Genomic DNA, 24,467 nt, shown 5'->3' with positions numbered 1-24,467 from the left:
AACCTCAAAGGACGCAGGGGCTAGAACTACTGCCACCACCTTGTTGCCAAGTATAGCACAATGATAAAGCCACACAGTTAAAGGAAGGATAAAGAGGTAGAGAAAAACTGGATCCCCTTGACATTGTCTGAGCCCCTGAAGGCAGCCATGCCTGAAATCAGCCCTGCTTCCAGGAACATGACTCAATAACTTTCTGTACGGCTTAAGCCCGTTGAGTTTTCTGTCCTTGTAACCAGGAGTCCAGACGTGTGCTCTGAAGACAGGACAATGGATGCCCTCATTTGCTGAGCCCTCTTAAGCCTGGGCTATGGCCATGCTGTTTGCCGGGACACGGTTATTTTCCAGTCACTGAGGGCATCATAGGGCTCCTGGTGGCTTCTGCCTGCTATTTTCTGAGGGTGAAGGGGTGTGGGGTCACCTTCTCTAGGCAACTCTGCTCCCCCAGCAGCACAGCCACAGTGTCTCTCCTGAGAGGCAGTGTGTAGAGGAAGGGCAGGAGCCCTTGGGATAACCTGGGAGCCTGGGGGTATCTCTGAATAAAGTGAGGGTGGTCTAGAGCACAGGTCCCCAACCCCCTGGGCTGCAGGATTAAGAACCGGGCCACACAGCAGGAGGTGAGCGGCGGGCAAGCAAGTGAGGCTTCGTCTGAGCCCCGTTGCTCACATTACCGCCTAAACCATCCCCCCCATCCCTCACATTACTGCCTGAATCATCTCCCCCACCCCCGCCTCACCCTGTCCGTGGAAAAATTGTCTTCCACGAAACCGGTCCCTGGTGCCAAAAATGTTGGGGACCACTGGTCTAGAGGATGAGTTCTGCTTTCACCACAGTTGGGTGCTGGGCCCCATCTGGAGAAGGGTAAAGGAAATAGAAACCCAAAGAGGGACTGGAGGTCACTCAGCAATGCACATTTCCAGAGGGACCTAAGTCTCTGGCCACTGGTCTGGACTGCATCAGTCCCTCTCCATGGCCTTGTCTTGGGCCATCTGGTCAGCCATTGCCCTTTGGAGGACAGGGCCGGGACAGCTGTCTCTAGCCCTTATCACTGAGGAATTTGGGCAGACTATGGACTTCCTCTTCTACATACTTCCCTATTCTAAACATCCTCATTATCCATCTGGACTCCAGACACACAAAATTAGAAAATTCCCAGCCAGATGTAGCCAAGTCTAATGGTCCCAGGGAAGGGTTCCAGGGGAGGATAGAGCTGGTGTGTGGGCTTCACAGAGAATGAGCAGTAGTGGTGGGCCTCTGATGTTGCGTAAGAGTTTGACAATTAGAGGTAGAGTAAGAACATTCCAGAAAGTAGGAGCAGTGTGTGCAGAAGCGTGGAGGCATGAAAATGCCTAATACATTCAAGGTTGCAAGAAGCCCGATGTAGCTGCGGCAAGGGGTGCTGGAGGCATCAGGAGACAAGTTGGGAGACGCAGGCAGGGGCCAGGCCTCATCAGCTCTGCCTGGACTAGTGTAGTAGCTTTCATTCCCACCACCTGCAACCTGAGGGATCTTTGTAAATTGTGTATCCCCATCCTCGTTCTCCTGCATCAAATCTCTGATGGTCCTAGGAGTCAAAGCCCAGACATCAAAACTGGCATTCAAGACCCTTCCTAATCCCACCACTGCCTAGGTCTCCCAACTTGCCTCCTGCCACCTCACGTGGAGAGGAGGAAGCAGGCCTCAAAGTCAATCTCACCTTGCAGTTGGTTTAAGATGAGAGTTTCAGGCTAGACTGGACCCCCAAAACCTTCTCTGTGACAGCAGTTCCTGAGCCCAAAAGAAGGGACTCAGGCAAGAGTGAAGAAGTCCATAGCATTCCTTCAATCCTGATCCTGTGTCTCCTGCCATTTTGTTGGCCGGATGTGGGAGGTGACTGACTGGGGGTTTGTAGGAGAGTCCTGAGTATCAGGCTGGGGGCGTGGATTCGCCAAGTCTTGTTAATTCCACTTGCTCAGTAGGCCTCTTCCTTTTTATTCCCACCGTGAGGGGCTTGGGAGAGGCCCTGCTTCCTCTTCCTGACGTGAGGCTGCCTGAGATATAGGGCAAAGGCTGCGGTTCTGGGGGAAAGGGTGAAGATGCTGAGAGTTGTAGCTCTTAGATGCTAGGGGCTCAGAGAGACGGGGTGAGGCCAGCTCAGGTGTTGTGGGCCATACGCAACCCCCTCAAGGGAAGCTTGAGACCACAGCTACCGGTCTTGAATCAGAACCTCCAGCTTCATCCCAGGGCCAGAGAACTATGGCTGCAGAAGCCACGGGAGACGGAAGCAGGGCGATGGGTGCGCGTGAGTCCCTCTGAGGAGCAGCTAGTCTGTGAGAGGGGTCTCGAATGCAGCAGGCTGGAATAGGTGAGACAGCAGAAAGAACTTCCTGCCTGTAAATTACCAAGCACTGTGGGCCACCATGGATGATTTGCGCTTCCGAGGTTTGTCAAAGGAGGGCTCTTTTTTTTTTTTCCTGCTAGGGATGGTTGGAACAAGCTGGGGAATGGGGAGTAGAGAGCGGGGGCTCGGGAGGGTCACATTTACCATCCTCCCATTACCATCCACGATTTATTTAAGCTCCTCCCTGCCCCCCACTGAAATAAGGGGGCAACAAAGAGTCATGAGGGGAAACTGAGGACCCAGAGAGAAAGCAGTGTGATCAAAGGCACACAGGACTGCAACCCAGCTTCCCCTGCTGCCCCCTTCATTTTGGCTTTTGTGTTTGAATCGGTAAGGAGATGGAGATCTTGTAGCCGAGGAGGAGGTGAAGGGGAGAGGAGAGAAGGAGTAAAAGGAGGAAAGAATGGGGGCAGGCATAGGAAGGTAAGGTAAATCATGGGATCCAGCAGTCACGGAAAACAGGAGAAACATGCTCCTGGCTTTGCAGAGGGCACTAAAAGAAGTTGAAATTATCATCTTAGTGGGAAGAGACACAAGGGAGTCTGTTGGGCTGATGGGAATGTATAATAGCTTGATCTGGGTGGTGGCTACACAGGTGCACACGTGTGAGACAATTCCTTGAGCCATCACTTCAGATTTGTACATTTCACTAGTTAAAAACTGCCTCTAAAGTCCCAGGGCGTCACGTGACATGCCATAGCCACTTTGGAAGAAGTAGCTCCTCTTCTAAGACAGCAGAGCCTAGTTAAGTCCAAAAGTTCTGGAATCATACTGTCTGCCACTTTCGGGCTGGGCGACCTTGGGCAAGTCACCTCACCTCACCTGTAAAATGAGGACAATGACAGCACCACCTACATCCAGGGTTGTGTTGGGTCACATGTAAGGGACACGAGGGGATTGCCAAGGGTTAGCAGTTGTTGCCAAAGCCCCAGCCCAGCCCAGCCCCTCATGCCTGGCTGCCTTGCTGTCTACGCCCGGACCCAGCCTAGCGCCAGCCTGAATGCCCTGCGGAACCCCAGGCAGTCTGAATGTCCTGCCCACTGACAAGTGGCAGCAGTGCCCTCCAGAGGAAAGGTCTCAAGCCTGGTTTTCCCCTACCCCGTACTGCAGTCTGATTTCTCTCCCCCTCCCTGTATTTTGACATCCTTTTGCCAATAGTCCAAAGCCTCCTGTCTCTGCAAGTCCTGGGGAAGGCTGAGCTCTGGTGGTGGGGTGGGGTAGGAGGATGGAGTGAGAATTGGTGTTGGTGGATGGGGGGTAAGAAAAAGAGTGGAGACATAGGGCTTGGGATGCAGGCTTGGGTTTGGAGCAAGAAAGAACTTTCCTCAGCTTAGGGTGGTACCAGGGCAAGGGCTCTCATTATTAGGAGAATGCAAGCAAAGGCATTCAGCCTGGGGTTAAGCCTGGTCCCTCAAGAGGCCCTTCTTGCAAGGTTTACTGAGGGGCATGAAGCCTTACAGGCTTTCTTTGCAGAGGATCGCCACAAGAATGGCCAGCAAAGCCGGGGCGGCAGAGACTCAGGTTTAAATTCTCTGTCCTTTGAAAGTCATCCTGGGCACCACTGGGGAAAGACACTCAGTTTCAAACATGGTGTCTGTGGGTGATGTTGATGTCGGGTCACCGGCAGAGAGCAGGGCACCGACACAGGGAGCCATGACTCCTCGATACGTCGGCTAGTGACCTCTTCTCCTCGTCTGATGACCCCCTGGGCAGGAAAAACTTGTTTTTAAGATGGTGGGAGGCACTTCCTGGGAGATATGGACCTTCACATCATGAACCACATGAGAGGAGGTGCATACAAGATTGGGCCCTGTCCAGTGAAGCCCAGCTTCCTGCCCACCCACCCTGCTCCAGACCTCCTGCTCATCCCCTCGCCCACCTGCCAGCTTGCTGTACAGTCCCATCATGGCACAGGCAGGAAAGGTCCTCGTAGTAGGTGCAACCCTCCCACCTTGATAATATCACCACTCATCTTGTGATGCTGGATTAAATGCTGCTGGGGGATATCTGAATATCGACTATTAAGGAATCCCTGTTAATTTTGTTAGGTGCGATAATGGTATCATAGTTACATAGGAAAATATCCTTTGATTTTAGAGATGCATCTTAAAATAATTTGTTCTATGATGTCTATAATGTATTTTAAAATAGTTTGGTCAAAAAAAGCAAATGATGCAAATATTAATGGTTAAAGGTTAATAATTTTCAAATCTAGACATTGGGAGTGGACAAACACAGGACATTCCTATACTGCCTGCCATTTTGCTGACATCACTCCAAGAAATGGGTATTTCCATGTTCATTATACTATTCACTCCACTTAAAAAAAATATGTTTGAAAATGTTCACAATAAAAGTTAAAAAAAAACCCATAATGTGATGGAAAGATTAAATTGTATTTCTTTTTCTTCTGAAATACATCGAAGGTATGTGGGAGAGTTTGCATGTATTGTACATTTTCCTGGGTGCAAAGAGAACAGCTTTGTGTTGGGAAAGTCAGAGAGGGGAGGGCTGAGTCTGGGAGGATGATGACAAAGAGCAGGGAGAAAGGGACAGGGCTCTGTCTAGTCCCCTGGCCCCATTCCTGCATCCACGTCCAGGGGTGCCACAGCGAAGGGCCCCTGCGAGTGGCAGGCTCCACCCAGGCTGGGTTGCCATGAGGCTGCCTGCGTGCAGGGAGGCCCATCATCCGTTGCCTACCTGGGCCTGGAGTCTCACCCCCCAAACTGTCTGGCCGCCCATGAGGAAGCACTACTCCCTGTCCCCAGTACTCCCGCCTGCCCTGGAAGCCCCTGGGCAAGGGGGGCAAGAGAGGGCTGAAGAAGGGTCCCTAGGGCTCCCAAGCTGGGGATCAAGAGGAAAGAAAGACCTGTCACATAGTTCACACAGCACTTTCACCTCCTTCAAGTCTCACTGAAGTCCTGACTGGACGGCCAAGCCCATTTCACAGTCAGTCGTGATGCTGGGGGTGGGTGGGTGGGAAGACTCTGCCCCAGCCAGGGTGGAGCTGGCCTCTCTTCCCATTTCTCTTGAATCTTGGGCCAAGGGTTCTCACCCTCCCTTTTGTGATGGGGAAACAGAGGCCCTTCCAAAGAAAGGAAACATGCTCTCCAGGTCAACTGGCCATTGCCATGGAGTGAGGGGAGGACCCAGCTCAGGCTCCTTATCATGGAAGCTCTAGAAACGTCAGGAAAGATGGAGACTCAGGGGAGCATGGGAGGGTGGAAACCTCTGAGGGGAGCTCGCTCTTCCAGCGCAGTCCCTGGGGAGCCCTGGGCAGGCCTAACTGACGTTGTCCCTTGACTTAAGGAGGAGACCTGACCCCTCTGTAGCTGTGTTTCTTAAAGCCCATAGGGTGGCTTGCTGGGGGCCGGGAGGGCTGGGTAGCCATGGACAGCTTCTGGAGCAGCTGGAAGCAGAGGGCTGGGGCAGCATGCCTACGGCAAGGTGAAGCCTTCAGGAGCAGATGGCCAGCAACCCGCTTCAGAGAAGAATCAGAGGAACCAAGTGTCCCCCAAGCCCAGGGCCACCCCAGTCTCTGGGGGGAGCTGAGGGCTTCCTCCACTTTCTGGGGTCAGGCTCATTGGTCCTGCCAACAGAGGTTGTTTTATGGTCTCAGGTGGAAGGTTGGACCATTTGGCTGAACTCTTCAGGGACTGCTCTTCCTCCTCCAGGGAGCCTTCCCTGACTGCTCCTCTCAGCAACCCTTGCCCCATTTCTGGGCAGCTGCACCCCACACCCACCTGGGCTGGTTCTCCTGGGTCACTGGCTCAGCTCTCCCCTACCAACTGGAGAATCTTCCCAGGGCAGGGCGTGGGTCTGCTCCTTCTCTATGACACCTCCTGCCCCTGCTCTGGGCTGGGTACTGGCCTGAGCAGTTCTGCTACCAGTGAGGAGCCCCTGTGCCTGCTGTCCAGGGGGTGGGAGTAGTGGAAGGCCTGGAGGGTGGTCTTGGGGCGGACTTCCTCTTCTGAGACACTGGAGGTTTTCTTTCCTTTTCTTGCTTCCCTGTTCAGAGATTTCCTCTTCACAGACTGAGGTCAGGGCTCCATAAACAGGAGTGATAAGGCCTTGGGCTTTCAAACTGAACTTTGCAGCTACCATTTTATGACTCTGGTAACGTACTCCCACCCCTGCCACCCCCACCCCCCCGCCAAGTCTGGCTGGAGTAGGATTGCCTGGTGTCAATTCCTTATGGGAGCAAGTGCTGGCTGGTGGGGAGGAGGGAGAAATAGAGAGGGAAATGGGGGCCCCTCATTCCAGCCTGCCCTCATCCACTCCTGGGTGAGTCCCTTCTGCTCTCATCCACTCCTGGGTGAGTCCCTTCTCCCTCTGTGGGCCCAGCCCTGCACTGGGCTGTAGGGAACATGGGAGGGTGAGAGACCTTAGCCCTTGATCCCATGGGATGGTCAAAAGAGCCCAGGCTGGGAGGTGAGTAGGGTTGAAGGGTGGGGTCAGAGGGGGAAGGGCTGAGTGGGCTGGAGCAATCAGGGAAGGCTTTCTGGAGGAGCAGCTCAAGTTGGGAACTAACCAAACAAAATGTGGAAAGAACAGGGGAGGGTAGGCATGGGAAGAGCCAGGCTTTGTACTTTCTCAGGAGGTGGGGGGCAGATGTTGCACGACAAGGGGCCCCACTGAAATCACTCTGCCCCTAGGCTGAGAAGCCTCCAGGGATGGGAGAATGGGGTGCCAGTGGCGGTCTCAAGATCCCTGGCTCATCCAGGGAGAATTTTTTTGTTTTTTTTTTTGCGGTACGCAGGCCTCTCACTGTTGTGGCCTCTCCCATTGCGGAGCACAGGCTCCGGACACGCAGCCTCAGCGGCCATGGCTCACGGGCCCAGCCGCTCCGTGGCATGTGGGATCTTCCCAGACCGGGGCACGAACCCGCGTCCCCTGCATCGGCAGGCGGGCTCTCAACCACTGTGCCACCAGGGAAGCCCCTCCAGGGAGAATTTGAGTGGTTGGAGCCCAAGGGTGGAAGAGCCCGAGGGTTGCTGGTGAGGCCTGGAGGCTTTGTGACACTGAGAGGCTGTAAGTGGTGCCAGAGCTACGGCCTCAGGGCCAGAACTTGGTGGGGCTTTGAGTGCTCAGGAGGTGGGTCTCACCACGGCCATCAGTGGGAGGAGAGGAATTATGCCAATTGTCTTAAGGCCTGCTCCCAGGACAAACGATGAGCACCCCTTCCCGGAGTGTGCAAGACATTAGCTAGATGGAACAGAGATTCCTGCCCTGGTGGAGGTGATGGTAAGGGAGGTAATCATGGGATAGAAGAAACTAGATGACCAATATACTCCATCCACCCACCAGCCAACTTGGAGCTGGTGCCAGACCTGGAACCCACAGGTTTTAGGCCCTGTCCAAGCAGCAACTGCAGATTCCTCAAGTCCTGGGGTAAGGGTAGAAAGAAATCAACCTCAGCCCAGGTCTGATGGGTGGGGGACAGGTGTGGCTCTGTTATCTTTGGGCCTCACTTTGCCCATCTGTAAAATGGGCTTGGGTAGTCTTCAGGTCTTCCCTGATCTTACAGAGAGATGACTCATGCATCTCCTGCCTCAACCAGAATCTGCCCTGCAGCCCAGGTAAGCCACACCCCCAGGCACACACATGGGCACACCCACACATGGGGCACGAGGGCACACATGCACCAGGGGCACACACACACCCATATGGAGATGAAGCAGAAGTGGGAGGAAGAGGGTGGCCACTGTTTGTTGGTTGTTTGTTCCCTGGTTAGCTTTCCCCATGCACATGTCTGGCCCTCCCTGAGAAACACCACTCCAAATCCTTACTGCCCACCACCTTCCACCTTGAGCTCCATACCTTTCAGCTCTGCTCAGTGGGAGGGCACAGAAGGGTCTGCCTGCCAGCCACCTGATCCCAAAAGCCCCTTCCCGGGTCCCAGGGTCCTCCGTGTTTGGTCTGCTGCTGAATGTCACTTCTACAAGTAGCTTAATGCCCCACAGACACCTCCGGTGGGGCACAGCACACAACGACGACCCTCACAGCCTGCCTCCAACCTCCTGTCTAGCAGACCTTCCATTTCAGTGGACCACAGTCCCCGACCCTGCATCCACTGACTTCCCCAACCCACAGGTACTACACGGAAGGCAAGTTTGGAGTCCGCCCTTAACCGTCTCCCCTCCACCGGTGTCCCAGATCCCGGCGCTGAGCGGGCTCCAAACAGCGCTAGAAGGGACTAGGCTCGACGGAGACCCCACCCCGCCCTCGGGTCTAGATCCGGTCTGGGGCGCAGGGGAGGCGAGACACGGTGCTCCGCGCCCCTTATCCCCTCCACACAGACTTGAGCACACGGCTGGGTTCCCGTCACCCTCGCTCCACCCCCAGCTGCCGGGACTCTGGGCGGCTCGGCGGACACTCACCGCTGGCCCGAGGGCGCAGGCTAGGGCGCCGACCAGCACGCAGAGCCAGCGGGCGGGCGGAGGTCTAGGAGGGCGCATGGTCCGCCCCGGGTCCGCGGCGGGCGGCCCGGCGCCGGTAAAGGGCGGGCGGATGGGCGGCGTACCGCGCAGCGGACGTTGGGGAGACTGACAGAGTGGCGCTGCTGCGGTGCCCCTGCGTTAAGAGGCCCCGCTCGGAGCGAGGGCGGGCCCCGGGGGCTCGTCTGACGGGCGGCGGGTGCAGCCAATGGCTCCGCAGAGGCGGGGCGGCCGCGCAGGTGTGGGGCGGGGCTGGGGGAAGCCCCGGCGAGTCGGGTGTCCCAGCGCTCCCTCCGCCAGTCTCACACGTCAGTCCTCAGAGGCGAGGTGTGGGCAGGCCTTCGTCCCTTCGGACCGCATCCCCGGAAGACCCAAACCGTCGCATTCTTTTCTGCTTGGCTCACGACGTTTCCAAGCGCCAGGTTACGATCTCCCACTCCCACACGCCCCCTTAGCCCCACCCCAGGGCGCTCTGCTCGTCCAACTTCAGAGCCACCTCCTCTAGGAGGTCCCCCCGCCAGCCTCCCCATTTTCCACTTCTGCGCCTCGGAGGGCTGGTGCAGGCGGGCCGGATTAGGAGACAGCACAAATCACTTCTGATTCTCTAGGCTGAGGGCGCGACCTGCCTAGGGTCCTGGGCTGCAAGTGCCCCAGATAGGTGGGGCTCACTGTTTGATCCATTTTCAGTCACCCCAACTCATCCCTCGCGCCGGAGAGGCCAGGCTAAGGGAAGCTAGGGCGCGAGTGAGTCCCGACGCCGGGTTCCTTGGTGCCTCCCCTGAGCCCCGGCGACCCGGCAGGGCGCGCTCGGCACCGGCTGGGCTCCCGGACCATTCACGGCCAGGCGGGGGCGGAGGGTCGTGCTTCAAGAAGGATGACGAGTCGGCTCCCTTGCGCGTCTGGGCCGGGGCACCTCGGGAAGGAGGCAGAGCTGAAGTTCCAGCGCCCCCACGCGGGAAGGGAAGGTCTGTTGCCAGCGCGCGGGCCCGGTCTGCGCTCTTCCGACCTAAAACAACCAGAGCCCTCCTCCTCCAGCCTTCCCTATTTTACGTACTGGGAAACTGAGATACGGAGAAAGGCCCGGAGCCGGCCTCTGATGCCTCACTTCCAAGGTTCGGCGGGGGACATCGGGCCAGCCCTCCTCCACCGTGCATCCTCAGAGCTCGGTTTATTCTTCCTTAGAATAAGGGGCAGGTTCACTGGCTCCGCGCCCTAGAAGGGCGCCTTCTTGTGGACCAAATGCAGGTGGCTGCCTTGCCCTCTTTCCGAGGGTTCGAGACTGGTGCAGTCGAGGCTGGAGGTGGCGGTGGTGGCAGTGGGGTAGGGTGACTGATGGGTGACTGTGATAGGGGGATGAGGGCAGGCGATGTTCAGTGGAGAGGCGGAGAGGGCCGCGCGTCCCTGGGCGCCTGCGGAATGTGCGGCTGCTTGAAGGAGGTCTTACTCCAGGCTCTGGCTGATCAGCAAGTGCGTCAGAGTTCCCTGAGGGCGCACCCTGCTCTCCCTCCCTGCAGCGCGGGGTACTCGGGCCGCTGACCTTCTAAAGGTAGGATGGAATTATGGAGAGACAAGGGAAAGCCAGGAAGGGATGAGCGCCGAGCCGCTCCTCGATTTCGGCTTATTTGGGGTGCTAGCATTTGCTTCCTATTCTCCCTCCCTCCCTCCTTCCCTCCCTTGCACAATCATTAAGAGTTTGCTGTGTGCCAGGCTCTGCGCTTTGCACTGGGGCACAGAGATATATAAGACAGTGGCACCTGTTGCCTGAGGAGGACCTGGGGAGCTATTGTACTCCCTCCAAATTTCTACCTCCTTCCAGATATAATCAGTAAGCCTGGACATAAGCCCTTCCCCAGACAGGAGAACTGTGGAGATGCCCTTGCCCTGGCCATTCTGGGGTTTGAACTCGCTTTCTCAGGGGAGGAAGTGTTTGAAGAATCACAAGCCATCTCCTCATCCATTCTCACTTCTGGAGGCCAGGTTAGGCTCAGGAGTCAGAGGTCCTTGCCTCCCTCTGCGACCCTGCCACTACTCCCTCTCAGGCCTCAGTGCTCTAGCAGGGCAGTGGAATTTTGTCCTCATTCTGGAAAGTCACCTTTGCTTGGCACAGTGACCCAGGAATCCTAGATATGAATGGCAAATCCATGAGCTTTGGATCTCATAAACCTTTGCCCACTCTACACACACACACACACACACACACACACACACACACACACACACACACACACCATCTGATCAGCTGCAGAAAGCTGATGAAATCCCACCATTAAAGCATGTCCTTTGGCCTGTTAAAGTTCTGCTCTCTCTGAGGACAAGTATCTTGGTTACTTGAGGGTGCATTTGAGGGAGGTGAGGATTGGAGAATAGGAGAGAGCCAGACCCCACTTTGCCAAGTAACCCTTGGCCAGGCCCAGAAGGGGGCAGATGGAGGAGGGGTGGGAATCAGCTGGGAGTGGCTGCCTCTCCCCTTGTTCTGGAGGGTGTCCACACGACACCCCCTCCTTAGCTTGAGGACTACACGTGGGCAGGCTGGAAGCAGCGAGAGTGACTGGCAGGGCCCCTGGATGCCCTTGCACCCAGGGTGACTGAGGAATAGTAGTTTCCATGCAGATTCTTTGCAATGAAAATTACTTCTTTGTTCTTTCAGAATCGTTCTCCTGGGAGACCCACCCTTCCTTACCTATCAAAAGTCACAAAACAACTTCAGAAGTAAAAGAAGCAGGAAAAAGAAAATAGCCAAAACAAACCAATACCTGAACAATTCAACCAAGAGTATGTTTGACCTTGTTTTGACGAATTGTTACCGCATGTCCTGTTCTATGTCCTGAGGCACTGTGGGGATCACCTGGGGGCCTACTCCTGGGGAGTTCTTGGAATCTGATGAGAAAACCATCCTTTCACCTGTCTGATGATCTGGGAAAGCTTCTGGGGTGGGAGTGGGATATCAGAAACAGGGGGTGTGTGTGTGTTGGGGGGGGCACAGAGGCAGACTATTTGAGGGGGTGGGAAACAGTGACTTGGATCTCCATTCTCCACCCCCCACCCCGAAGCCCGAGTCCCTCTGGAGTTGACCTTTGCCTCATCAGTCCAGGTTTGGGGAGGGGGCCACAGCCACCTCTTGCTCTCTGCTCCCCCATGTCCTCTTGAATGGATTCCTCCAAGGGTATTCTGTTCTGAAGTCTCTCCTCCTGGATCCCTGGAACCAGTGTCCAGTCTCTGGCCCAAGCCCCACCTCCCTTCTGGATGCAGGAAACAGAGGGGTGCAGAAGGTGGGGGGAAAGACAGAGAGGCAGAGTCACTTGCCTTCCCCCGTGATGACAGGCGAGGCAGGAAAGAGTCAGCAGTTACTCATTTGGAGACTGCGTGGCTTCCTGGCTGCCTGCCTCACTCTTGCTGTGGGTGCCACCTTGCCTCCCCCAGTCCTTCTCCCACCTCTTGAGTCGTGCACTCACTGCTTCAAGGCTCCCAGCTGAGGAACTCAATGACGGTGAGGTCTGCAGTGGAGTGGGAAGGGCAGCTGGGGACCACGGTGTGGTCTTGGCCTCCTTGGCAGGGACCTGGCCTGGGGAGTCACTGCTCAGGATGCCCCTTCCGGAGCCATCCACATTTCTGTGTGGATGCAAGCAAGATTTGCCCTTTCTGGGCTTCTGAGTTGAAGACACCTTAGGTCTTTATTCATCGAGTGGGGCTGGCAGCTCCAAGGATAAGAGGTGCTCATCACCTCCCCAGGCCTCTCCTTCTTTGGGGCCGGTTCTTCCTGTGAGAAGATGTTTCTTAACTCCAAGCCATGGTTTGGTGGAGGGCAGGAGAGGCCTATTGCTTAGAGAAGCAATATTCCTTTCATCCTTTCTGTAACTGCTTGCAGTGAATAGCATTCCTTCATCCCTCTTGTATCACCGCCTCCACTGACCTGGCCCTCTGATGAGCACTGGGGATGCTGCAGTGACTTAGACATTGGCTGCCCCTCTAGGACAGCCTACCACTGCTTCAGAGGGCACTGGAGGGATCTTCTGGTGATGCTGCAGCTGCACTAGCTAAAAAACAAGAGTTCATGGGAGTGCAGGTGACGGAGGGAGAATTGTTCTGACTTGAGAGATGGGGAAATGAAGCCCAGGGACGGGTTTGGAAATGGCCAGCATCACTCCTTGGTCCTGGAGGCTGGGCTTAGAGCTCGGGAGGGGAGGGGGCAGAGGGGAGGTGATGGTGCCAACTCTAGGTGCATCAGTTCAGGCCCTCTAGTGATCAGATGCTAAGACGGAGTTAGTATTATCGGAAGTTTATTGGATGGCAGGGGGGCCCTGTGAAAGACAAAGGAGGAAAAGGCAGGACCCAGCAGGGAGAACCTCAGACTGCGACCCAGCTCTGACAGAGCCTCTGCTAGCCTGACCCGGAGCTGCAGAGCAAAGGTGACACGTGGACGCCTTAGTAACCCTACTCTGCACAGTCAGTGTCTGGGGGCCATCTGGGAAGAGCAGAACCCTCACCTCAAATGCTGTGGTGCATCCTGAAAGCGCTACTCAGAAAGCCTGTCAGCTCACTGCATTCCCCACAGCTGAATGGCACATTCTTTCTTGACAGGAGATCCAAGTGAGGCATGTCTACGGCTACCACAGGGGGGAAACTGAGGCGTGGAAAATGAAGGCCGGGGGAGAGCTCCTGCTCCAGGAGACAGAGAAAGAGGAGCCTAAGGTCCTACCCTTGGGGAATGCCTATTCTGGGCACAGACAGGGATGACTTAAGAGGGAGCTCCTTTCCTCAGAATCCCAGGGCTCATTATGAGGGGGTCAGCGGTCTGTCATCAGGCGGCTTGGCATCGTGGTACAGCAAGTCTGGGAGACTCCAGAGGTGAGGACTCCCCGCCTCCCCCATTTACTCTCTAACAGCAGCCACAGTTTCTTGGTCAAATGCCTACTGCCGTATCTGTGTGCGCATGTGCGTGTGTGTGTCCGTGTGTAAGAGCACGTGAGTGTGTGTGCTGTGTATGGGTGTGAGTCAGGACAGACGCATCTGCTCCCAGCCGGGTCTGAGAGCAGGGCGTGGCCAGCGTGTATTGGGAGGAGGCTGAGTTAGGGGCAAGGCTCTGGGTGATTAGTGGCAGAGAGGGAATGAGTCACAGGGAGGGTGCCCAGGACCCCAACACCAGGCTGTGTCTCAGAGCTCATTCCTGAGGCAATGGACTCTGTGGCCCTTGTAGCACCCCGACCCCAGGAGGAGCTCAGCCTAGGTCCACAGAAGATCTCAGTTCCCACGCTCACCTCTCCACTCCCAGCCCCGGGTTCCTGTGAATTGTTGTGTAGCTGGCCTTGGACAGAGATTCTGGACAAGGAAGATAATGTTAACGGGACAAAACAGACCTGGGGATTAAGTAACATAATTGATGCCATCAGAGACTAGTGTGTGTGTTAAAAATTTAAGGCCATCGACGGAAAAAGATGGAAGTCTCAATGGAACTCCCAAACAACTAGAAGAAGGAAAAATAACACAAAGAAAACTCCGTCAATGTGGGAGATTAGAAACAAGAATACATGATACATAGAAGCATAAAATCAGATATCAGGAATAATCACAAACATTAATCATCACAGTAAATGTGAAAGGAGGAGAATTTAAGATGGGAAATTTAAGAGGAATAGTTCGTACTATTAGAACATTCAATCTATCAAAAAGATGAAATAATCATGAACATCTAAGCATCTAATGATATAGCCTCAAGATACATGAAGAAAGGATGAATTGTCAAATCTACAGTCAGAGTGGAAGACCTGAACACCCTTCCCTCAGGAGTTCCATTCAGCTGTCAAAAAAAAAAAAATCAACTAGAACCACATTTCCCAGCAGGGATAGCTATCTCAAAATATGGTATTGAGCAAGAAAAGCAGGTTGCAGAATGAGGTGTACAATACAGTGTTCCTTATATAGAACTTAAAATCTGCAAACAATACTATGTAACTTTTATGGATACAAAAATATATAGAAAAAGTCTAAAAAATGTCCAGGAAAGATAAACGTCTAAGTCCTGTTTTCTCTCTGTAAGGCAAGGGAGGGGAAAGGGATAAGGGAACTGTATTAGTTTTCTGTTGCTGTGTTACAGATTACCACAAACTTAGCATCTTAAAGCAACACCCATTTATTACCTCATATTTTCTGTAGGTCAGAAGTCCAGATATGGTCTACCTAGGTCCTCTGTGGAAATCAAGGTGTTGGCCTCCTACTCTCCAACCTCAGCAGGCAAGTTGAGTATTATTATTGTTTTTTAACTTGTTAAGAAAAGCTTCAAAATATACAAAGTGGATAAAATAGCATAGTGAACTCCCACGTATCCCCCATCACTTTGTTTTCTCTGTGTCCCCACCCCAGCCATGATCATTTTAAATCAAATCACTGATCTATCATTTTATATTTAATATAACTCAGTAGTTACCTCTACAGGATAAGCACTCAAAAAAAAAAAAAGAAAGAAAGACCCACAATACTATCATCACATAATACCATTTTTATGCTCACCACACCTCCCCACCTGCCAAAATTCCTTAACAGCGTTAAATAATGTCATTATTTAATTTTCTTTCTTTGCCTTATAAATACTTCTATTTTCTACCAGTTGTTTGTTTAAATAAGGCTCACATATTATAATTCAATATAGAGGCTCCCTCATCTCTCTGCCTCTCCTTTCCTCACAAGTTCTCCTTGGAAGAAATTGGACTGGTCCTGTTCACTGGCTTCCCACAGTCGGAGTTTTGGTGATTGCGTTCTGTGGTGTTATTTAACTATTTCTCTAAGACTGATTATTTTAAAACACATCTTAAAACATACATGAGGTGATTTGCTCCTTAGTTCAAAGTGCTTACAAATCCTGAGTGAGACCCCCATCACCTCCCCTTTACCTCTCCTCTGCTTCTCCCACTCTTGTCTCCAGCCACCCTGGCCTCCCTGCTAGTCCAAGAACTCATTCCTGGCCCACTCTTTTTTAAAAATTGAAATGTAGTTGATTTACAATGTTGTGTTAGTTTCTGGTGTACAGCAAAGTGATTCAGTTATACATATATTCTTTTCCATTATAGGCTATTACAAGATATTGAATGTAGTTCCCTGTACTATACAGTAGGTTCTTTTTTTTTTTTTTTTTTTTGGTATGCAGGCCTTTCATTGCTGTGGCCTCTCCCGTTGCGAAACACAGGCTCCGGATGCACAGGCTCAGCGGCCATGGCTCACGGGCCCAGCCACTCCACGGTATGTGGGATTCTCCCAGACCGGGGCACGAACCCGCATCCCCTGCATCGGCAGGCAGACTCTCAACCACTGCACCACCAGGGAAGCCCTACAGTAGGTTCTTGTAGTTTATCTATTTTATGTATAGTAGTGTGTATATGTTAATCCCAAACTCTTAACTCATCCTCCCCCACCTTCCCGTTTAGTACCCGTAAGTTTGTTTTCCGATTCCTAGCCCACTCTTGCTCTTGGGTCTTAAGTCCCTCTGCTTGGAATGCTCTTCTTCCAGGTATCACCATAGCTCCTCACCTTTCTCCTTAAGGCTGACTCCCTTACTTCATACTCTAAACTGCTTCCTCCCCTCCGAATCCTGGACTGGGCCCCCTCACCCTGTCTACATCTTTTCCCCATTGTGCTTATCACCTCCTAGGTTACAATGTCCTTTAGTTATTTGTGAACGTACTCTATTACACATATTGGCTGTTTCTCTCTGCTAGAATAGAAGTTCCACGAGGGCAGGGATTTGCAGGTGTTTTGTTCCCCAATGTATCTCAAGTCCCCGGAATGGTGCCTGGCACATGGCCCTCTATTGGTGTTTATTGAATGAACAAATAAGTGAATGAGTCTTCCTAAAACCCATAGCTGACGCCGCCCTCCCTTTGTCCCAGGATTCTAATGCTGCCCTCTCACAAGCTCTGAGGGAAGCTCTCCCCAGCCCCTCCTTAGTCTGGTCTTGGATATGCTTCCCCACTCCTGCCCCAGCCTTGGGCTCTGCCTTGTAGAACATCAAGCTCTTTCATGCCTCCCTGGCATTGCCTGTGCTGTTCCTTCTGTCAGGAATACCCTCCTCCACACGTCTCTCAGGGGAGACTTTGTCATGCTTCAGGGCTTGAGTCCATGTCAGTCACTGCCTCTGGGAGGACCTGGGATGATAGGCCCAGAGTGGTGATGATTGGGTAGCAAGAGAGCTGGAGCTCCTCCTGCAAGCCTATTCTGCTTAGACCTATCTTTGACTCTAGGCCAAATCTGACCCTTGATCACAGGCTGATCCCTAATGACCTAAGGCCTCCACCCAGAGTTACACATGATCTTAGACTGATCCCTGCCTCTAACCTGACCCCTGACCCTTATCATGGGTCTCAATTAAAACTAACCTTTGATCCTGATCATGGGCCTCAATCCAGAGTGACCCATGACCCCAGGATCATACCTAACTTCTGAATATGGGCATCAGCCTAGCCTGGCTTCTGACCCCAATCCACCTTGCCTGTCACAGGGAGTGAGAATGTGTGGCTGGCTCCCGTCAGGCAGTGCCTGAGTCTCCAAGTCCACGGTCCCTAGAGAGAGAGGCCAGGGCCTCAAGGCTGGGAGTCTCCAGGACACCTGGGGGAAGTTCTCACTTCTGCCTGTCTTCTTCCCATCCCTCCCTCTGGCTCCCAGTCCAGTGGGTGCTGCCCCAGACTGAGGGGAGACACCTCCCTATCTCAGGGAGCCCCACTATGAGGAAACACAGCCCTGCTCTCCAAGAACCACAGTCTGAGGGGGAGATGCAGCCCTCGCTCAGGGAGCTCACTCTGAGGAAACCCAGCCCTGCCCTTGAGAAGCCACAGTGAAGGGGAGATAGAGCACTCCTTCAGGGAACCCGACTCCGAGGGGAGACCCAGGCCTGTCCTCAAGGACCTCCAGTCAGAGGGGAGACACAGCCCTAAATCAGGGAGCATGACTCTGAAAAAACACAGCCTTTCCCTCGAAGAGCCCCAGTCTAAGGGCGGAGACGCAGCCCTGCCTCACGGAGCCCGGGAGGGGAGACACAGCCCTGAGGGGACACACAGCCCTGCTCTCAGGTCTCTTGACTTTGTGGCCAGGCACCAGGGGATGGGACTAACTGGCCAGAGCAACCCACACTTCTTTTTGCTCAGATCTGGGTAAAAATAGCCTCAGCTGCCCATGCCTCTCTCTTACTTCCCCTTTATCCTGACCCTGCTCAGGCCCAAGTCACTTGTCAGCTCCCCCTGCCCTCGGCCTCTTCTTGCCTGGGTTGGGACAGGGCCCAGAAAGATGGGGCCAGGGGCCCAGACAAGTTAAACAGTTCTGCTGCAGCCCAAGTGAATCCTGACACCCGTTGCTGCTTCTGGGTAGCCACTCTGGATTGGCTGTTGGCTCTCTTGCCTCTTGATATGAGATAATTTGCTCCAGATATGAGATAATTTATCCACCCTTGAGGTGTGTAGACATCTCTGTCCTCTGCCTTGAAAGGGGTGAGGAGGCAAGGAGGAAGTTCAGCCCCTGCCCTTGGAGCCCTCAGAGTGGTTGAGGAGACCAGAATCTTCTGCACGGATGAGTTAGGGTGTGAGTGGAGGCCACAGGCTGGACTTAGGCTCTCTGAGTGATGCAGCCCAGAGGTGGGGCTCAGTGGGAACAGTGCTCTGAAGGGGCCGGAGCACTAGGGAGGGGAAGTCTGGAACTGGTGGTGGAGGCGGGATTGTGTGTGTGTGTGTGTGTGTGTGTGTGTGTGTGTGTGTATAACCTACAGCTGGGGAGCAAGAAGGGAGTAGAGGGTAGAGGCCTTGCAGGCTAGAGCCAAGGCCACATTTGAGGACAACTGGGCACCACCAGAGGACCAGGAGAAAGGCCTTGGCCCAGGAAAGTACACAACTGTGTGCATTAAAGAAATGTCCCATCGCTGGTCTCAGAGAAGCATCAACTCATGGGGAAGCTTGGGCCTGAGGATCCCTTAATCTGCGACCAGAGTAGGGTTGGGGTCGTGGCCTTCCCTCCATGTGGAGGGGCTGGATGTGTTTCATCATGGCCAGGGTGCTCTAGCCTGGCGCATGCTGGCCACTCAGCTGTTGCAGACTCTTCCTTAGTCCTCCTGACGTCACGGTGAAAAATATATCCATGCAGAACACGTGCCCTTCTGGTAGCACCGTCTTGATTACTGGGGTGGAAACTACTGCTCCCCTACTCTTGGCCCACATGGTTCAATGGTGGAGTGGGGGTCAGCCTTACTCTGGCTCCAGTAGCGGGTACATGCCTTAGGCCTGACCAGTGAGAGCCTTGCTGATGGTCACATGCCTCAAGCTGAGCCAGTGAGCACCAGCCCTGGAACTTTTGCCAGAACTCTGGGAAAAAAGTGTGTTTCTCTGCTAGCAAGCCAGGAAAACATAAGCCTGCTGCTGTTGTGGCCACATTGACCTGCCTGAGATTTGAGCCAGGACACAGGATATCAGACCCAAGAGATGATGAGAGACATATCTGCTGACATTATCTGAGTCCCTGGATCCAGATGCACCTAAGGCGGACTTTTTTTTCCTTGAAACCTTTTTTTTTTAAAAAAATTGGGGTATAGCTGTTTTACAATGTTGTGTTATTTTCTACTGTCCAGCAAAGTGGAGTTCCCTGTGCTATACAGCAGGTACCTAAAGCCGATTTGCCTGTGGACTTTTTAGTTTCTGAGCTACAGCTCCCTTCTTTGCCTAAGCCAGTGTCTGCTGGCCTTCTGTCACATGAAATGGAAGCACCCCTTCTCCCCACCAGAGCCCAAGCTGTTCGGGGAGGCCACCTTCGGATCACGCTAAGCACCTCCATTGTGGATATGCAGAAGCCCAAATCTGACCTCTTTAGGTGAGGCTTATGTTTTAAGTCCTTCTGAACGCATCTTCTCCATCAAAATTTACTTGTCCCATGTCCCATCCCCCTGACTTTTCTCCTGCCCAAGAGCTGGCTAATCTGATTAAACAACTAATCACACATGTAGACCCTGGCAAGCATTTGCTCAAAGAGCCTTTTCAAGAAGGAGAGATTCTAATCTCGAGAATCTTGAGCTCCCTGTGGACAAGGTTTCCAGAGAGACTTTGGGGACCTGTCTCATTTCACTGGTCAAGCTGCCCCTTGGGAGTCCTCGATTCTTCACCTCTGGTTGCCTGCAGTGGGGAGTCCCAGCCTCGGGCCATGTGGCAGCATCACCACCAGGTGGCAGTGGCGCCAAGTTCCTGAGGCCTCAGGACGCCGCTCAGCCCAGTTTACTTGATGTAAATAGAAAGAGGAGGGTGTAAGGAATGGAGCCCCGGCTTTGGAGCCATCCAGATAAAATGAGAATTACTGCTCTGCTACTTAGCGACTCCAGGCCGTGGACAAGGGGCTAGAATTGTTCCTCAGTTTCCTCCCTCAGACTCAAAACTAATTGTGTCACTGCAGCAGCTTTTAAACTAAGCCCCACTCTCCCAGAATCTTAACTTCTTGAGGGCTTTCATGTCTCAGGCCTGCTCTAAGATCTTTACATATATTATCTCATTTGCTCCTCAGAAAGATTGTGAAGCACGTGCTATTATCGTCCTTATTTTCCAGATGTGGAAACAGAGGCACAGAGAGGGTCAGGAGCTTGTCCAATGTCACCCAGCAGAGCTGGCATTTGAACACAGGCAGGCTGGCTTCAGAGCCTCTCTTACCTAACCATCATGCTATTCCACGTCTAACACCAATGTGTGTTACATTCTACTCCCACATGACTGTCGTTGGCCACAGCCTGTGGCAGAGACTGAGTGTTGGGAAGATAGTAAAATCAGAAGAAATACAAAGAGAGATGCTTCATGATCAGGTCACCCCAAATCCTTGCCAGTTTTCCAGAGTTCATGACCTGGGGACTTAAGACTCTGTTGGGAGAGTCTTCTACAAGGCACTGATGTCTTTCGTACCTGGAGAGAACAGCTTCCACCACCCCTGCAAATTCCTTCCACTCCAGATCACAGGGTCTCTGTGTCCTGGCTTAGAGTATATGGGGATTTGTGAGGGAGGCATTGCTGGTTCTCTTCTGGGGCCATTATTCCCTTTTGTTCCCATCCTCAGTGTCTAAAGCTCATCTTTTTTTTTCTTTTTTTTTTTTTTTTTTTTTTGCGGTATGTGGGCCTCTCACTGCTGTGGCCTCTCCCGCCATGGAGCACAGGCTCCGGATGCGCAGGCTCAGCGGCCATGGCTCACGGGCCCAGCCGCTCCACGGCACGTGGGATCCTCCCGGACCGGGGCATGAACCCGTGTCCCCTGCATCGGCAGGCGGACTCCCAACCACTGCACCACCAGGGAAGCCCTAAAGCTCATCTCTTAATCCTCCTTCCTGTGTCCTGGTGTATCCCTGCATTCCCGGGAGGCCAGGGCTGACAGGAGGGAAGGCTGGAGACCCCGAGCATCTTTCGGTCTGGGCTGGCATTCTCCACAGTCCTGGGAGTGTCGTTGCCCGGGCTGCCCTCAGTCATAGACCTGCAACAGCGTCCTCCTGCTCCGGAATTCCTTAGGCCAAGCCCATGGAGGTTGAGAGTGCGGGTTCCGGAACTAAACAGCCGGCCTCACGCCTCAGTTCTGCCACCTGCCAGCAAGGTGACTCTGGGATACTCACCTAACTTCTTTGTCTATATTGCTTCATCAGGAAAATGGAGATAAAAAACACCTACCTTACGGGGCAGTTGCAAGGGTAGAGAGGCTGACAAAGGAAAGAATAACGCATTTAGAAAGGATTAAGCATAAAAGTGCACCAACTGGCACAGGGCTTGATCCATGGGGGTTTTTGCACAGAGGCACATGTATGGGGTGTGTGTGTGTGTGTGTGTGTGAAAATCTGGTCTGAGTCCCACCATCAATCTGCTCTGATGCTCTGAAGAAAGGGGTCCCTGCAGGTGGCAGCTGTGTTCTCCTCATCTGATTTCTGAAACCTTACCCAGAGGCTGGCTCTGGGGCTCCCTGGGATGCAGACCAAACATTTTCCTTCCCCTGCTGCTGGTCACGGGGTGGCGATGCACCCCAGGCTGCTGTGTCCTGCGGCCCTTCCTTGCCTGTGTCTCCCTCTTCAAGCTCAGAGTGAGGGGGCCTTTTAGATTCTCCCAGTAGTAGGGCTGCCAGATTTAGCAAGTAAAAATACGGGTCACCCAGTTAAATTTGAATTTCAGGTAAACAATGAGTGATTTTTTAGTCTGTCCCTAGTATTGTGTTTTATCTGCAACCTTAGGCGTGGACCCCATGCCTGTCTGAGGTCCCTATCCTATCCCCCTGGTCCCTAGGTCCCTAGGAAATGCCCCGCAGTTTCCATATAGCGGGTGGTGGAGGAGCAACGCCATTTCCAGGGAAAGCCCCAGTGTCCACCTCCCTTGCTGCCCACATGACCCCCAGAAGCTGTCCCTTCCTTAATCCTGGGACCCTCCTCTCCTTTGGGGCAGGGAAAACTGGCTCTGAGCTATCACAAGTCTTCAAAGTTTCTAGATGATCTGTAAATTTCATGCCAAGTCCTTCAGTTTCTTACAACTCAGAATGACTTTTGACATTTAAAAGCCAAGCCAAAGTTTTGAGTTTCTTGTTCTCTCATCCTGCCCCTGTGGGAGGTCTTAGCTATTGGGCTAAGAAAGAACAAGGACACACGAGGAGATGCAGCTAATATTTCCACGTGTTCCCCAGCAACACACAGAGGGTCTCAGTGAAATCTCCCCAGTCTCAGCCCTATTCCCATCCCAACCCTGTTCTTTGTTTCCATGGCCACTGGGGTGCTGGTCGTTCCAGGTGTCAGGCTATTAAAGGACAGGTGTACCTGGTCCATTCATATCCTCCTCCCTTGTCACCTGTCAGAAAATACAGCAGTCAGTTCTCGGAGCTGCTTCCCAGAGGGGACTGTCATTGTGTCTGTTCTATCAGTCAAATGCATCGCATCAGAGAATCGTAGCCCATCTCTCTGCCATGAGCTCGGGAGGGAGAGAAGACAGAGGAGCCTGCAGAGACTTCTGAAAACTGAGAAGTGCTTTATCACAGCCAAGGACACCCTCCTGGTAATGTTGCCTCAACATCCCCTTGTCATTCAAACATCGCTGCCCAGTGAGCTGGGAACCTGCACCGCCAGGCTCAGGAGACTGAGGGGACCTGGGCATGACGTCCCCACAGGGCACAGTGAGCCTGCGAGACAAAGGGAAATGGGAATTTAATTCTGGAAAGAGTTCTTCCTCAGCCATCAGGCTAAAAATGCACTCATTTGTGTAAGACACAGGCCTCAGTCACTGAAGAAAGTGAATGTGTGATGAAGGGAAGCGTCCTACACTTGGCAGACTTGCTGAGAATTCACACTTCCTGAGTCAAAGCCACTGACATTTCAGAAGAGCCAAATTTAATCAAGGCGTTTTGAAAGATCCAGACTGAATCAGAGAGACATGAGGCCCTATTATCAGCAGGAATCTCGATGACTACTTGGAACTGTGTTTGCTGGGAAGTATAACTTTCTCTTGAAAGTGATGGCAACATCGATTTTGTAAGAGGGCCTGTTTTTTGGGAGGGGTATAATTGTTTTACAATGTTGTGTTAGTTTCTACTGTACAGAGAAGTGGAGTTTCCTGTGCTATAGAGCAGGTTCTTATTAGTTATCTATTTTATACATATTAGTGTATATATGTCAATCCCAATCTCCCAATTCATCCCACCACCACCCCCGCTGCTTTCCCCCCTTGGTGTCCATGCGTTTGTTCTCTACATCTGTGTCTCTATTTCCGGAGGGCCTGTTTTAAGTCAGGTCATTAGCATCAAATATGGAAAGAATAGTTATGCCTGAGATGCCAGGTTTGCCCCAAGATGCAGCTTGGAGTGTCTTGGGAATACCATGGGCAGAAGTTTTGCAAACTTGAGGATTGTAGCCTTGAGGATTATGGGTTCAAGGGAAACCTCATTTAAAGGCTGAAATGCAAAACCTGAAAACGAGCTGCTCTGAGAAGGCCTGGAGGCCTTCGTCTGTCCCTGTCTGATATTTGCCACGTCTGTCTGTCTGTGTAGTATTTCTCCCCCTTCTAGAATGTAAGCTCCACAAGACCAGGAGTTTTTTAAATATAATTTTTAGAATCAGAAAAAGAATGAATATATGTATATGTATAACTGAATCACTTTACTGTACACCTGAAACTAACACAACATTGTAAACCAACTATATGCCAATAAAATTTTAAAATAATAATAAAATATAACATAATTTTTTTTAAGTTTGCAGTTATTACAAAATATTGGCTGTATTCCCCATGTTGTATAATGCATCCTTGTAGCCGATCTTACACCCAAATGTCTGTACCTCCCTCTCTTTCACCCCTGTATTGCTCCTCCCCTCTTCTCTCTCCACACTGGTAAACCCTAGTTTATTCTCTATAACAGTGAGTTTGCCTCTTTTTTGTATATGCACTAGCTTGTTGTACTTTTTTTTTTTAATATTTATTTATTTGGTTGCGTTGGGTCTTAGTTGCGGCACACAGGATCATCGTTGTGGCGTGCGAACTCTTAGCTGTGGCATGTGGGATCTAGTTCTCTGACCAGGGATCGAACCCGGGCCCCCTGCATTGGGAGCACGGAGTCTTAGCCACTGGACCACCAGGGAAGTCCCATGTTGTATGTTTTAGATTTTACATATAAGTGATATCATACAGTATTTGTCTTTCTCT

The 24,467-nt window shown here is 52.6% G+C and overlaps 1 protein-coding gene and 1 long non-coding RNA gene across 5 annotated transcripts in view; one reads left to right on the top strand and one right to left on the bottom strand.

The window, feature by feature from the left end:
- The window catches only part of VIPR1 (vasoactive intestinal peptide receptor 1), a 32,944-nt gene extending 23,970 nt beyond the window's left edge, over positions 1 to 8,974 (bottom strand). For all 3 annotated transcript variants that reach the window (XM_060308248.1, XM_060308249.1, XM_030830291.2), the window contains exon 1: positions 8,758 to 8,974. In XM_060308248.1, coding sequence (XP_060164231.1) covers positions 8,758 to 8,835 — 78 coding nt within the window. In that variant the 5' untranslated portion in view covers positions 8,836 to 8,974. The remainder of the gene's footprint in view (positions 1 to 8,757) is intronic.
- Positions 8,975 to 9,096: 122 nt separating this feature from the next.
- Positions 9,097 to 24,143, top strand: LOC115838816 (uncharacterized). 2 transcript variants are annotated; one of them, XR_004033781.3, is made up of 6 exons: positions 9,097 to 9,236; positions 11,462 to 11,586; positions 13,393 to 13,659; positions 14,965 to 15,042; positions 15,953 to 16,137; positions 22,696 to 24,143. It is a non-coding gene; the product is annotated as an uncharacterized lncRNA (long non-coding RNA). The 2 variants fall into 2 exon arrangements; XR_009565852.2 differs by lacking the exon at positions 9,097 to 9,236 and adding an exon at positions 9,809 to 9,926.
- Positions 24,144 to 24,467: the final 324 nt, after the last annotated feature.

The sequence above is a fragment of the Globicephala melas genome, chromosome 11, assembly GCF_963455315.2.
Source record: "Globicephala melas chromosome 11, mGloMel1.2, whole genome shotgun sequence".
Classification (NCBI taxonomy): domain Eukaryota; kingdom Metazoa; phylum Chordata; class Mammalia; order Artiodactyla; family Delphinidae; genus Globicephala; species Globicephala melas.
This window is presented reverse-complemented; position numbering and strand designations above follow the sequence as displayed.